Genomic DNA, 16,402 nt, shown 5'->3' with positions numbered 1-16,402 from the left:
TGGTTTCCTCCTGTCTTGATTCTGGAGACTCATCATTACATTTTTGGTACTTTTTTAAGGTTTGAATTGCTCCACATTAAATAGAAAATAAAACAAAAACAAACCAACAAAACAGAAACAAAATTCCAGGCATAGGAGCATATAGCAATATGTGCTCATGTCGTGTTTATTTGATTTATCCTATCCTGGAGTTTTGTGAAGTTATATAGTTGCAATTTATAGCTTTAGATATGGGATATTTAGAAAACAAAAGCACCTACAAATGTTACATAATTCTCCACTATAAATTCACAGAAAGTGTATTGACCACAGCTATAGAGGACTCATGGGGGAGAAAAGGTCATTTGAATCAGAAGGCTAGGGTCTGTATTCCATGCTGCCATTTTTCCCAGTGGCCTTTACTCCTTCCAGTATCTTGTGGGAAACCAACTGACAGTTCTTACCGAAGACAGGAAAAGACGAAGGATGGCTGGGCCCAGGGAGTGCTAAATCTTATCTCACAGCTGCTCAGATTGCATCAGCGTCTTTCATTCACTCACTTTTAATGGTCACGCTGGCTAAATTGTATTTTTGCATTGAATGCTATCATTTTATTTTCTTGTCCTTTATGAATATATATGGCAACTCAGGATGACTTTACCCTTTAGCCACCGCCTGTATTTTCAATCAAAGTACCTCTACAGATGTTCATGTGAGGCTGCATATGGAAGCCTGGCGGGGGGCCAGCTAGGTAGATTAGGCTTGCTTGGGAGTTCCAGAAACACATAGTTATTCTTTCCACAGCCCAAAATGAGAATTCAATTTTATTTCTTTTGAATGAGACTCCTTAAGCTCTTGGTTTGCCTTGTGGGAAATCCATTAGTATTTCTGATGAGAGCTCATGGTTATTTGCTCTTTTTTCTTTTGTTTTGTTTTGTTTTTTTAAACTTAGATTAGTAACCTTAAAATCATAGAAATATAATCATGGAATGAGTAAGGTTTAAATGTTCGAATACTAAAATGCCTATAAAGTTTTAGTGTAAACACCTAAGAAAAATATTTTAAAGTACCAAAAAAGAGGGCAGTGTTTCAGCAGAAATCAGACTTTCTTACCACTCCATACATCAGCTTTGCTTAGCTGTCCTGTTACCATTGTGTAGTTGAAGGATGTTTGGGGATTCTAAGTGTCTTCGGGGGTGCGAGGGAAGCAATTCTGTGACATTGATTCCTAGTGGCTAGAAATCTCCGTATTCTGCATTATTTAGATATAGATATTCATGGCTCAGGACGCATCATAAAAGAAAGTAATAAACTGTGTCTCACTGTATCTTTAGGAATTCTACAAAAATATTTTTTGAGGTTTTCCCAGTGTCCCATGGACCCCTGTAATACCTTTCTATGGCCTAGAAATGTTTTTTATTGAGGCAATGTCACTACATATGGAGGTCTCTAATGTGAATATCTCTATGATATTAAGCGCCAGATTTATGAGATCTCGGCATGTGAATTGGTCACGCTTTTGCTTGTGTGGAAGCATTGGGGTTAGACTGACTTCTGGAAAAGGACCACCCAATCTTTGCAGATGAACTAACAAGCTGCTACCAATTCCAGGAGGAACAGTCACTAAGACCTTAATGAAGGAGAATTGTTTGCATCACTTGGGAATATGTCAGCTGCAAAACTTTTGCCTAATTTGACTCTTCCAGAGTCAGTCCGATTCCATTAGTAATTTGATAAAAAGCGGGAGCCAGTTGGCTCCAAACCAGGTGTCAGTATGCCCCCAGCCCACAAGCGCACTGCCACTCTGTGTGGTGTTGCTCTGTTCTGTAAAACAGATGTTATGATTCACTCCAGACATCCTGCATTTCATTAGGGAGTGAAATAGTCACTTAGTTATCTCATTCACTTACTTTTCAATGGACTGAACATGTGTGGTCTGTAAATTCTGATCCCATTTTAACTTTTACTTACAGGATATGCTTTAGAATGCCATCACCCCACCCCCACCCCCATCCCCACCCCCCATCGTTCTTACAATTTTCACTTCTTCACAGTAAGTTTTTCTGGTCTTTTTAGATGAATGACTCTAAATCACATTCAAAAGAGATAGTTATTCAACATGCAATGGTTTTCAGATGTCATTTTCCTGAAACAGTGTTGTTGTTGTTGTTTTTTCTTGAAATAACCCTGGTCTTATAATTCAGAAGCTTGGTTTCATATTTAATCCGCAGAAATTCTAAGTGAGGATAAGCCAATTTTCTCCTGTTGGTTTCTTAACAGTCACAAACTGATACTGAGACTGTGTATATGTCACAAAAGTCCTAGGAGCTGACTGAATACCGTCTCATGAGATGCAGAAAACCTGAAGGGGTGGCCTTCTCCTTTTACAGCATTTCCGTCTGTGGGGTTGGCCATAAACATGGAATCGGTAGACAGGTAAACAAATGGACGTCCAGCCGACCATCCATTCAGAGTCTTCTATATCACTCATACACTGCGTCTGCTCTAGTCCATTCTCTGCCACTGGATTGCAGAGCTAAATAAGGGGAAAACGTCAGTGATCACCCTGCTTTGAATGTTGTACTTCATGATAAATACACTCTGCTAAAGTCTCCTTGTTCACTGTATCTTTCTGCACTGCTTTTTGTTGGTTTGTTTCCAGTAAGACTCTTTGTGCTGTATTTAATCTTTTTCACACTATCCAGTGTCTTGGTAGAATGCAGCGAACAATCCTTTTTACCCATTATAATTATAATACATAATGACTCTCTGAGGCTCGTTGGTTATAACATTTTAATTTATACTTTTAAGTAGGATGCGGCGGAATATACAACAGCAGAGATCAGACCTCTTTCTTTTCTTTTGTTTCTTCTTTTAAGTAGCTTCCATTGCTTTCTCCTCCTCCCTAATTAATATAAATTGCTTCTTTCGTTTCTTCCCTTACTCCTCCAAAGTCAGTGATAGTAGACGGCAATGCGTTAAGGGATAGATAACTGTGGTCAGCACCAAAGGAAAACCATTCTTAATTCTTAGTCGATTTTTTCTTTCAAAATTACAAAACTGATGGTTTTGATTAAACTTAGAATTGTGACAGTTTCACCATATTGCATCAAAAACGTGTCTGTAAAAAGTTTTGTGCAAATATTTTAAGCTGCAGAGACCACAGCAACATTAGTGAATTTTTTGAGTACATGCTCTCTTTCTTTGGTGTTGTTTTCCTTATTATTTTGTTTTAGCTTTGCTCTATAGACTTTAGTGGAAGCTATAGTTTATTTCTTGAAGGCATGATGGTTTTTTCAGGGAAAGGAAAAAGCCTTAATTGGCGATGGCAAATAACCTAGAATTCCTGGAATTATTAATAGTTTGGATATTACTATTTTCAGTCTGTCTCGATTACACGTTCCTTTGTGATGTTTAATATGTGTTATACATTTAATGAATTTTCATTTTAAGAATTTGCTTCTGTACTTTGTTAAAGCATGGAAGTGAGGCCGCTGGCTGGCTGATGAACTCACAAGTGTAGGTAGTGTGCTACATGAGGGCGAGTCTTTCGTTAACACTGGTTTCTGGCCCAGTGAGTGGAGTTTGATAGTAATTCTTGCTACAAGTATAAAAAAATAATAAATTGCTCAGACTCATACATAAAAATTACTACGCAGGAAACTTAAAATAATTTTTAAAGGCATACTAAACTTGGCAAGACTCTAAATATTAAAATAAGTATACCATCTATCTTAAAAGTAAATTAACAATAATGTAGCCTAAAATCATATTAGGACTCTCTAATAATATGGGTTTGTAGGATCTAAATAAAGAAGTATATAGTGAAAATTCCCTTTTAGTTATCCTATTAAGATCTACTGTGCTTAATTTTTGTGAAGATATAACAATAACTGTAAGAGGTTTTCTGCTTAAGTGTCCCAAGGTACTTGCACACAAAGTACATCCAAGGTAGTATATGATGTTCAATAGTTTATGATCATCAAAACCAGAGGATTCAACTTTTTAAAAAAATTTAAAAATGTTAAAATTCAATTTTTGTTTTCTGATGCATTCAGTGTAAACTTAGAATTATATTCAGAATAAAATGTCACTTTGTGATTACAATTTGTCTATATTTTGGAGTAGATTGTCATAGTAGATTTAGTTGAAATAGTTGAATAGTAGAATTTCACCCGGAGTTATTGCATTCTTTTCCTCTTTATGTTTTTGCAGAGATTTTACATTCTGTTGATTTCACTCTCTTTCAGTAATGCTCCACATGGATTTCTTTATTTATATGTCCTGAGCATGTTTTATTGATCTGTATTTCTGCTCCAAAGGAAAGAACCCATTTTGAGTGATATGTGATTTTTTATTTTTCTTTTCCTTTCTTCTTCTTCTTTCTTTTTCTTTTTTTTTTTAACTAGGCCTTTAGTGAGTTTGAGATTGAGCAGCATCAAGAGTGTGCTTATGATCACTTGGAAGTATTTGATGGAGAAACAGAAAAATCACCAATTCTTGGACGACTATGTGGCAGCAAGATACCAGAGCCCCTTGTGGCCACCGGAAATAAAATGTTTGTTCGGTTTATTTCTGATGCATCTGTTCAAAGAAAAGGCTTTCAAGCCACACATTCTACAGGTCAGCAAATCAGGGCCATGTTTCTCTTTCCTAAGATCTAGGTTTCTCTTCCGGGAATGAATGCAGTGGATCCTATAACAGGAACATTAACGAATCTCTGAGGACAGTAGAAGAAATCTCACTGGAGCATTTTGTAAAATATTTGAGAGCAATGTTGCATCCTACCTATATGTCTTTGTAGTTGTTGAACATTAAAAGGAAATGCAGTAATTTGATCTCATTCATGTTCAATGCAGTATGACCAGGTAGAATTATCTCTAAATATTTGTATAATATGTTCCATATTCACTTTGGCAGTTTGATTTATATGTTCTGTTTAACAGTTAAAAATCTGTATCTTAGTATTCAAGAATTATGTTTTCTCTAACATCCTACCTGGTTACCTAGATTTTGAATTAATATATTTTTATAAGTCTCAGTTTTGAGATTTATCTCTCTGTTTTACAGAGCCTCATTTGTTTTTCCCTTTATTTGGTATGGAACACAATCTTTTTCCTAATCCTAATCCCTAATTTGACTTTGTAATGAAAATCTTCAAGAAATAAAATATAATTTAGAAAAATATGGAAAATTTTAGGCAAAATGTAGAATAACATTTTTTATAACTTGGAGCCAGCCTAATAATATATTTCATAAATGTCTAGGAAATGTCCTTTTTTTTTCATTCAGTTAAAAATAAAAAATCAGTTGATTGTAGTTTCCTAAAGTCATTTAGCTTATAGTGCCACCTAGTGGCACTCATGATGCATAAACCGTTTAGACACCGCCTGGTAGAAATCCATCTTGGTGTAAAATGCACTAGAAATAGTATACATATTTTACCAGGAAACATTTTGAGTGTAGTAATTTTCATCATGGTTTCCTGATTTTTTGTTTGAATTTTTTTAATTTTATGTGAGAAATCAGAATTTTAATTATTCCATTATCCAATATTACTTTCCAGTTTAATACATTTTGTTATGAGCATTAGATTTATATTGAAGTCTATATGTGAGAAAGTGAATATTGTCCAGGGCGCGCCTGGGTGGCTCAGTTAGTTGAGCGTCCGACTTCGGCTTAGGTCATGATCTCGCAGTCCGTGAGTTCAAGCCCCGCATCAGGCTCTGTGCTGACAGCTCAGAGCCTGGAGCCTGCTTCAGATTCTGTGTCTCCCTCTCTCTCTGCCTCTTCCCCACTCGTGCTCTGTATCTCTCTGTCTCTCAAAAATAAACATAAAAAATAATTTTAAAAAAGTGAATATTGTCAAAATATTGATCTAATTCATACTAGGAATGGTTGGACTCATTGATAATTCAAATTAATTGTTTCTCAGGATTAGTATAAATATTTACATTTAAAATTATTTGTATATTTATATTTATATATATTATATATATTATGTTTGAGAAAAATTTTTCATGGACTATAGACATTTCGTACTAATGATTTTCCACCCATTTGACATGTACTCTTTAAATATTTTCCAGATAACTTGTTATGCATTGAAGGGGTGGAATGATTGGAATCCCATTACTTCATCAATACTTTTCTGATAGCACAGAGTTTATGGCATATATATGCATACTTTAATATCCTGGGTATCATAAGTTCCAAGAAAGCAGTATAAAAATATGCTGTCAAAGTTCTTGAAATATCTGACTATATAATATTTTTAATTTTCCTGTCTATGAATTCCTCTTTCTTACGTTAGTAAAAACTTACTTTTATAGTATCTCATACTGTCTCTTCTTACCTTTGGTAAGTAGAAGGATTAAGACTTATATCATGTTCTAGGATGTTGATACATTTGGGGTTTGGGTCTAATGATGCCATTACCTAGCTGGGAACGTTGGAAAGGATCATTTCTTTGGATCTGTTTCTTTATCTGTAAACTACTATTTAAGGTTTCTTATAGCTGTAAAACTCCACAACTTGTTAATTTTGCATGGCCTCTGCTCATGAACCCTATTTGCAGTGTTTATATAACCCTTAAGAACCCATTGTTAGGATCTAATTTCTCAATGAGATCACATATTGAGATCTGATGGTCTATATAGCATGCATTTGGCATTTAGGCACACACATGTACTTAATATATACACTTTATGTATACTGAATCCTCAAAAGACTATACGATGTGTTATCCTCATTTTTCAGATAAAGACTATACGATGTGTTATTATCCTCATTTTTCAGATAAAGACTATATGATGTATTATTATCCTCATTTTTCAGATAAAGAAATTTTAGAAATCTCTAAAATTAATTAATCATCCAAATTCTCATTTTTCAGATAAAGAAATTGATTAATTATTTTTTAGAGATTTCTAAAATTATGTCAAAGCCTGAATTTAATCTTTATACTACCTATCTCCAAAGCTCACATACTTTCCACCACAGTATATTTTCTCTTAATGTAAAAGTTTCAGATTAGGAAGAAAAAGGATACCAAACTGGTCTGTTATTGAAGCAATGGTAGAGATTGAATTTTTCCTTATGTAAGTTTTAAAAAACCCTCTGTTTAAAGTATGTAACTGGCTAAGGCCTATTTTATTTCCCTGTTCTGTTCACATGCATTCAAATACCCAATTGAGCAACATGAGTCATATTTTCGTTAGGTGAAAACGTACCCTGGATATCTTTTAATCCAGCCCTGTCATCTCACAGTTAAGGATTCTGAACAAAAACTTAAAGGCCTGAAGTAGAACAAAAAAATAATAGTTGGTATTAGAATCCTGGCTTCTTAACTCGGGCTCATTTGCTGTTATCAAAATTTTTCATATTATCTGTTTGTGTTTTTTTTTTTCTTTATGTATAAATTTTTGCTCTCACTTAACCAGGCATCTTTTCTGGGTAGATTTGTTTTATGCTGTTACTTTCTAGTAGCCATACATGTTGAAATCCTCTGAGGTACTGCCTCCTATTTATGTCTCCTAAAGCTTTCTTTTTAATAAGTTAATTTATCCCATAGTCTTTCATCACATATTTATTTGACACCTGCTTTGGATAGACTGTAAGGTATTGGTAATTTATAGCAAAAAATTTAGCAATTTGTGGGAGTTGATAAGGAATAGAAGGAATTCCTGCCTGTTGACAGCTTACAGTCTGGCAAGTTAAACTTCTGATTTTCAGATGTTTCTGTACTTAGGATTTTTCAGTCAATTTCTACTGACAAGACAGCCAAGTCCAGTACTACATCAGTCAATTTTTTCTGCATGTATAAAACTCTTATTCATTATTTAACTGCTTCTAGAATATCTGTAACTCTTTTTGATGGGCCCTGAAATATCCCTTTTAATTTGCTTGAGTAAATTTATATATATTTCTGTATAAAATTTGAGTTTTATCCACAAGTTTCTAATACCATGAATTTTGAAGCCAGCTGATTAGAAATATTGCTCTAATATGGTTTTATGGCTACTTTTTTTCACAAGTAATGCTATGTAAAAAAAATCCACGAGTAACGGACTTTATTGGGAAGAGTCCTTTTTATTCTCTGATAGTGTCCAAATTCTAAGCCTAAATATATTTTAATCAGGTAACAAATGGTATTCCACTACCCTTAAATAAACTTATGAAAGGAAACAAATCCTCCAGTAAAAAAAAATATATATATATATATATATATATATATCCTGTGTATTCTCTCAGAGGATATGGCTATCATACAGAAAAAGGGGGAAATGTGAAGAGAAAATAATATTTTAAAACATGGTCCATCTGGGGCGCCTGGGTGGCCCAGTCAGTTAAGTATCCAACTTAGGCTCAGGTCATGATCTTGCAGTTCACAGGTGTGAGCCCCGCGTCGGGCTCTGTGCTGACAGGTCAGAGCCTGAAGCCTGCTTTGGATTCTGTGTCTCCCTCTCTCTCTGCCCCTCCCCAACTCACACTCTGTCTCTCTGTCTCTCTGTCTCTGTCTCTGTCTCTCAAAAATAAATAAACATTAAAAAAAAAACAGAGACAGGGAGGCAAACCATAGGAGAGTCTTAACTACAGAAAAGGAACTGATGGTTGATGGAAGGGAGGTGGTGGGGGGGGGGTTGGGCAAAATGGGTGATTGGCATTAAGGAGGGCACTTGTGATGAGTGCTGGGTATTGTATGTAAGTGACGAATCACTAAATTCCACTCCTGAAACTAATATTACACTCTATGTTAACCAACTAGAATTTAAATAAAAACTTGAAATATTAAGAAAATAAATGCATAAAATAAAACATGGCCCATCTGGTAGGACTTCTTTCCTGGAGCATACAACATCATACTATTTATCAATGACATTAAAAAAAAATAAAATAATACATTATTAAGCTTCTTAGCAAGGAAATTATTTTGATCTAACTCAATTAAATTAGAATGTCCACTAAAGGCATTTGTAGGTCAAGTTACAGGACCTCTTTGGGAATTTAATACTTTATCAGGAAACAAACAATCATGTCTTTCCAAATTAACAGGAAAGTCACCCCCAGGCTTCTCTTCCCTTCTTGTCACCTATCTTATGCAGCTTTATTTTTATTTTCCAGAATTCTGTAGAAGATGTTCTGGCAGCTTATAGAGTACATTCAAACAAATGATTTAAAAACAATATTGCTGACATGCTACACTACTTTTATATTGTTCCAACTTAGTAAATGAACAGAATATTTGCAGGGAGTGTATTTACCTAAAAAACATCCTTTATAGGGACCATATTAAATGATACATGAACTAAATTTTGAAGAATTGCCACAAGGATTCTCAAAGACACTCGTAAGCAATTGCCCTCATTCTGCCTGTTATTTTCTGCGTATGGAATTTCTCTCAGGGCATATTAAAATCACACCTCTTCTGCATATAATATTCAAATGTTTGTTCTTAAACATTTTATTCTGTGGACTAAATTCTGTCTCTGTCTCTGTCTCTGTCTCTTTTTCACTGTTGGATCATTAATTCCAGATTTATTAGTTTGAGCAATGATCCATAGGAATGCAGTTGTGCTCTGAAACAGATAAATGAAGCCGGTGAACTTTCTGAAACATTTTTAGTCACCCTTAAATGTAATTTATTTGTTTTGAATATTGCCATTTTCCAGAAATTTTCAATAAAACCCAGTTATAACCCTTCACTGTCATTTTCAGATTCACAAACGTTTCATGAAATCCCCTTTCTATTTTTGTTTACTTTTTTTAAATGTTTATTTTTGAGACGCACACACACACACACACACACACACAGAGCCTGAGTGGTTTCATGAAATCTCCCTTTCCATTTTTTGTTTAATTTTTTTAAATGTTTATTTTTAAGAGAGAGACACACACATATACAGAGCCTGAGCGGGGCAGGGCATAGAGAGAAGGAGACACAGAATCTGAAGCAGGGTCCAGGCTCTGAGCCGTCAGCACAGAGCCCCACACGGGGTTTGAACTCACAAACTACGAGGTCATGACCTGAGCCGAAGCCAGAGGTTCAACTGACTGAGCCACCCAGGAGCCCCTCCTTTTCCATTTTGTTCAACTAGTTCATTTCCTCCTTGATTTTTGTTGGAAGTTGGGACTGGCAGAGAATTGTATCTTCTGGACCCTAGTCTTTGTCTTGCTACTTTGTACAAGGCAGGCACACTGAAACTAAAGCCTTCTTCCGAACACACAGTCTGTGCCTTCAGCTCTTCCTGGCTGTGGGATAAAAGTTTTTTAAAAAGTTGAAACCAAAACAAATCCGGCAATTATATCAAACTTTGAGAACAAGTAGACTTTTAAAAAACCTCTAAATGAGATTACACTGGTTTATACACTTACATATTACATTTGGAAATATTTTTCACAAAATATTTTCCCGGGCTTCAAAAATATAAGTCTTCCACTATGATAGCAGATTAATAGTGTTTTCAATTGTTTTTCATTTTTTTCTGGCTTTTCATTTCATACCTGAATGGATCCCTAGCAGCACAGATGATGGCATTTCAATGTTCTCACTGGAAAATTATGGCAGAAATGGTGGTAGCTTCCACTAAGACAGCCTTTCCTATGTGCCAGTTACCTTCCAAGCATTTTACACATATTAAACCATTCACTCTTCGTCTAGACCCTGGGGTGGGGCTACTGTGTATGATGCTTGTCTTAGAAATGAAGTGTGAGATACAGTCCCACAACAGATGAAGGGCAGAGACCAGATTTGGACCCAGGTAGTTTGGCTGCTGGGTTCTGTCACAGGGGAAGGACTGTAATTTTTGGACTTAGAAGAGCACCCTGGGGCACCTGGGTGGCTCAGTCGGTTAAGCATCCGACTTCGGCTCAGGTCACGATCTCGCGGTCCGTGAGTTCGAGCCCCGCATCGGGCTCTGTGCTGACAGCTCAGAGCCTGGAGCCTGTTTCAGATTCTGTGTCTCCCTCTCTCTCTGCCCCTCCCCTCTTCACGTTTTGTCTCTCTCTGTCTCGAAAATAAATAAACGTTAAAAAAAAAATTAAAAAAAAAAGAAGAGCGCCCTGCCCTGGTAGGAAGGGTAGGATGTTTGGTTCGCAGTCTGTAGGACTCAAGAGACAATATTTAAGAGATGAGTCCAGCTTTCAGCTTTTTACATGGGCAATAGTAGCACCCATATCGAGTGATTGTGCAGGATGCCCCATCTGCCACCAGGAACATAGAGGGACATTGACATTCACCATGGAGCACAGCCTAGGGGGCAGTCATTCTCGTGGTTGGAACTCCAGTTGGATATTAGCCACACACACGAATCTAAATGTGCCTACATATATTTAGACACATCTGAACGGTGGTTCCATCCTGGAGATTCAGAAATATTTTGTTATTGAAAGTCACCAAAGCACAGTGTGGGTAAACTGTACACAGACCTGAAAACTCCAGCTAAGTGTTTGTAATTGCGCAATCCATCCTCACAGGGTGCTGCTGAGGATGGTTTGGTCGCATGATCATGACAATGTCACAGTTGTGGTTTGATAGCCAGTGTCCTGCTTGTCCACATCTTTTCATCTTGGGCTTTCATTTCTGTCCCCTCCCAACTTATTCCACTTCTCCTGGGATTTTCCTGGTCTTAGCACTGAAATTGTGGCTTCCCAGGGATCTCTCAGTGCTTGACAGAGATAGAAAGAAACTCTACTTGCTTCTGACATATTTATATCCCTTTCTTTATCTCCTTTGCCCCGACCCTCTGCCATAATAATGCATATAATGCCTAGTTATTAGGGATAATAACCTATATAGGCCCTAGTTATTAGGAGGTTTGGCGGCGGGAAGATTACAAAGTTTCTGAGAAAAAAAATTTTTTAAGTGTTATATCTAAATTACACTAGCTACAAATTTTTATGCATACTTATCTATTTGGTATATTTACCTCTAATGACAAAAATAATAACTGGTAACCCATAAGTTTATTGATACCTCTCTGAAAAAGAAGCTGTGAAAAGAGCATTTAAATTTTTTATTTATTACAAACACAAATATACTTAGTAGCTTCTGGAACTACAAAGGTAACTGCAATTAAGGATGTGCATATGTTTTTCCCAACCCAGTTAGGTAAATATTTCTACCCAAGTCAAACTGTTCTATATATTCTATGTAGAGTTTTATATCATGCACACACACATAGAAATTTTATACATTTTGTTGATTTTTTTAAAGCTTATTTATCTTTGAGAGAGAGAGACAGAGTGGAGGGTGGGGAAGGGCAGAGAGAGAGGGAGAGAGAATCCCAAGCAGGCTCCGCACTGCCAGCAGGGAGCCCGATGTGAGGCTTGAACTCAACAGATTGCAAAACCATGACTGGAGCCAAAACCAAGAGTCGGACGCTTAACCGACTGAGCTACCCAGGTGTCTTATATTTTTTTTTTTGTTGATTTTTAAATTCTTTCTTATTCGTTTGGATTCTGGGTTCTTAATCGATTAAGATTAAACTTGAATGAAGATAATGATCTTTTTTCTATTAGAACTAGTTATTTGGAACTAAAAACAGTATCGTGTGTAACAAAAATATTTATTAAGAGTTACTAGACGCTAGGCACTGTTTTAAGTGATTTTCATGTATTCATTCAATCCTCAAAGCCCGCTAAGATTGCTACTGTTGTTATATTGTTATCACCTGCATTTTGCCCTATGGATCAGAGAAATGGCATCACTCGTATAAAGTAACTGAGCTAGCAGGCGTTGGAGGTGGTATTCCAACCCAGCAGTCTGCATGTAGTGCCCATGTCAGTACCTGTTGCACAGACCCCACAATTATGGGACACACATCCGGTGATGAAAATGAATTCAGAAAGTAGAGGAGGGTTAGACTACATCAAATTTGAAAGGGAACTTGTGACACCTCACTGGATTTATTTCATTTTTCTTTTCCGGGCAGAGTGCGGCGGTCGACTGAAAGCGGAACCGAAACCCAGAGATCTATACTCGCATGCTCAGTTTGGTGATAACAACTACCCAGGACAGGTCGACTGTGAATGGCTGGTAGTGTCAGAACGTGGCTTTCGCCTGGAGTTATCCTTCCCGATTTTCGAGGTGGAGGAAGAAGCTGACTGTGGCTATGACTATGTTGAGCTCTTTGATGGTCTCGATTCGACAGCGGTGGGGCTTGGTCGATTCTGTGGATCAGGGGTAAATACAGTACCAGCAGGAAACCATAGCCAGATTGAAAAAAAAAAAAAAAGCTCAATGATTCGTGATTGTTATGTGTGCCATGTACAAATTGACAATATTTTTACAAAAAAAAAAAAAGGTTACACTGTATTGTTATTGGCTTGACAAATTATACTATGCCTCTTCTCCCTCACCTCTTTCTCTATCTCTATTGAATTTTCTCAATAATCTCATGCAAGAGGGATGAATTTGGTAGCTCTAATTTGCTGTTAGTGTCCACATTCTAACTTTTTTATTCATGTTCTTCTTGTGTAATAAATATTTCAACCTTGAAGAATCTAAAGGCAATACATTTAAACACGCACCTTTGACAATTGGGTCAACTTCCTAAATTACAGCATAAAGGCAAAGTAATAGGCACACAACCCATGTTGACATTCCCCTCTCAAAGAATACACCTGCTGAGTGGTGGGGTCCACCAGTGCTGTGCGGACTCAGTCAGTACTACCAGAATGCTGTTCCACTGCAGTGTGTCACTTGTGCATGGGACAGAATGCCAGCGTACAGGTCACAGAGCGTTGCCACGAGAAATAAGAAAAAGGAAAGCTTAAGATAAATATCAAGTGGTCTTCTGAAGACTTATTTTGTTCAGAAGACATTAGGCCCCCCCACCCCCGCTCTTTTTTTGTCTATCAGTGTCTATTGCTTAAATAATACTGAACATGAATACTTTTGAACTCCTGTCCAAATACCAGCTGCAGTGAAACAAAAAAGATTCTTGCTGTTTAGATTATTAAAACAGGAAGGGAGGGATGATTTGGATTCTGGAACTGTCTCTGCCTCAGAGCACCTTCTGAAACAAATTTGATAGCTCTTTATGCTCTTTGAACCTCACTTTATTTCTAAATCAAAGGAACTTGGCTTAAAATTTTGGGGGAAGAAAAAAAAACGACACACCAACTTGAAAACACACTTCTGTTCCAAGCCCAGCGACATCACTACCTATAACTATGATCTTGAGCATGTCATTTGCTTCTCTGAAACTCACGTTTGCTCATCTGTAAAATGAAGAAGTCACACGTATTCACTATTCCAGGTTGTTGAGAGGATTAAGTCATATATACCCCTACTCCCCCCATCCCAAATATGAATCTCAATGAAGAAAAAAATGACTCCTTCTGTTTGTTTATTTGCCTGTGTGTTTCTTTTTGTCTTTAGCCACCAGAAGAAATCTACTCCATTGGGGATGCGGTTTTAATTCATTTTCACACTGATGACACAATCAACAAGAAAGGATTTCATATAAGATACAAAAGTATTAGATATCCAGACACCATGCATACCAAAAAATAACACCAAAACCTCCATCAGAACATCAAGGAATGTGCAGAATGGAGAGAAGACGTATTTTTTTTTTAAATGAAGATACTAGCACAAATGTTTTATATAACGAGTGTGAACAGAAGAAAACTGTAAGACCAGAATTATCTCTGTACTACAAGAGAAGTTTTCACCTAACTCTGATCAGCATTACCAGGAGACTGGAGCTCCATGCTTGATGTATAAATCCAAATAAAGCTGGCGGAAGGGCGTCATGTTACTTCAAGGAAGACTCCACAAGCTTTTGTTGACAGCTTGATGCAGATGCCTTGCAATTCAAGCAGTTCAGTTCAGGGTCTGTGACCTTGCAAAGTGTTCTTTTTGACAATTCTTCAACATTTGGGAGAAATAAAATGGTCTTGCAGGTCACATACAGAAAAACCCTCTTCCTGCGTCTGAGGATAATTGCTTTGGCTTTGTATCTTGGATGCAGATCCATAGAGGATGTTGGGAAATGGGAGTCTTTTGAGGGTGCTTTGTACTTTAATTGTGGGTGTGTCCGATGTTTGGAAACTGGAATACTTCAGCTTAGTCACTTTCCTTGCAGGCCAGATTCACCTCTTTGAGACGCAAATGATCTTGTGACCACTTCATTTTACTGGCATTTTGACAAGTTGGAAATGTCAGTAGTGTCCATTATTGCAATTAATCTCTAGACATCATTTATTTAAATGCTGGAAAATGCCCATCTGATTGGTAAACTCAGTTCTTTCAGTGAAAGTGCTGCCTTTTCACACCAAACTTAAGAAGCGCTGTGATGTCTTAGAACTGCGTGAGAGAACTCCCAACAGGTGTGAACAGAATTCTTCTAGTGACTGCCTGGATGGTCCATTCTCAAGTCACCAGAGCTGCTATCGTCTTTTCTGTTGTTGTCAACCTGTCGTAGCTGTTATTGCTGATGTTGTCACGGTTAATGTTGTATTTAAAAAAAAAAAAAAAGAAAGAAAGAAACGAAGTGTAAGTAGGCCACGTAGTCATTGAAAGATTTCTTTCTTTCTCTCTCTTTCTCTCGCTCTCTCTTTCTTCTTGGGATTCAGTTGAAAAAGGATTTGTTTCCGAAAGACTTTCTATGGTGCTATTCCATAAACGTTTTTTTTTTTTAAACAAAATTTTTGACCTTTGAGCCAACCACCTGTAGACTATGAATGTCTCCCTATGTCTGTCTGGTGGCATTTGAAGACTAAAGACTTGTCAAACGTATCAAGAGTATATCATTGCAAGGGCAGCACTTGTCCTGTGGAACAACTACTTATAATGCCTTAGAATTCTTGCACATGATCAAACAGATCCTCCTAGAGACACACATTTCAAAAGGTTGAACTTAATAATGTATGTGAATTAGCAACTCCATGAGGAAAACCCATTTCCGTGACTGAGAACATCGGGTATAAATACGGTGTCTTGCTTTTGTTGTAGAAAATGAATTTTCTGCTTTAAAGCCATGCGTGTTTTTAATATTGTGTGTGTATATGTGAGGTTGTCTGGGTGAGCGGAGCTATAAGAAGGTGAAACGTAGTGGGGGATGGAAAAGTTAGAATTTATGTGCCAAGTTCTACTAGAATCCTGTCTGAAGTAGCACCTTTCTTAGGAGATTTCATGGACAATTAATAGGAACTTCTAATTATTATCAACCCCATTATAAAAATGGCTTTTTCCTTTACAGAAACTCTGTTTTGATATGTTTTGATGTTGACGTAGATGACTACGTGAAATACCTTAGTTTCTGTTACCTGTCCATGAACATTTGACATTCAATAAAATTGGGTATTTCTCTTCATTTTTACAAATTAAACTATACACACAGGTGTAGCTTGTTTCTTTTCTTTGTCATTGCCCTGAAAAATATTTTCTTGCCTTTGAATTATACTATGTAAATAC

General features: G+C 36.7%; 1 protein-coding gene and 1 non-coding gene across 2 annotated transcripts in view; both read left to right on the top strand.

The window, feature by feature from the left end:
* The window catches only part of TLL1 (tolloid like 1), a 137,913-nt gene extending 122,351 nt beyond the window's left edge, over positions 1 to 15,562 (top strand). Inside the window, exons 19-21 of the mRNA XM_042984746.1 lie at positions 4,389 to 4,602; positions 12,912 to 13,162; positions 14,363 to 15,562. Of these exons, the coding sequence (XP_042840680.1) occupies positions 4,389 to 4,602; positions 12,912 to 13,162; positions 14,363 to 14,497 (600 nt within the window). The 3' untranslated portion in view covers positions 14,498 to 15,562. The remainder of the gene's footprint in view (positions 1 to 4,388; positions 4,603 to 12,911; positions 13,163 to 14,362) is intronic.
* Positions 3,441 to 3,588, top strand: LOC122238266. Its single transcript, XR_006217211.1, has one exon. It is a non-coding gene; the product is annotated as a small nucleolar RNA SNORA62/SNORA6 family (small nucleolar RNA).
* Positions 15,563 to 16,402: the final 840 nt, after the last annotated feature.

This window comes from Panthera tigris, chromosome B1 (genome assembly GCF_018350195.1).
Source record: "Panthera tigris isolate Pti1 chromosome B1, P.tigris_Pti1_mat1.1, whole genome shotgun sequence".
Taxonomy (NCBI): Eukaryota; Metazoa; Chordata; class Mammalia; order Carnivora; family Felidae; genus Panthera; species Panthera tigris.
This window is presented reverse-complemented; position numbering and strand designations above follow the sequence as displayed.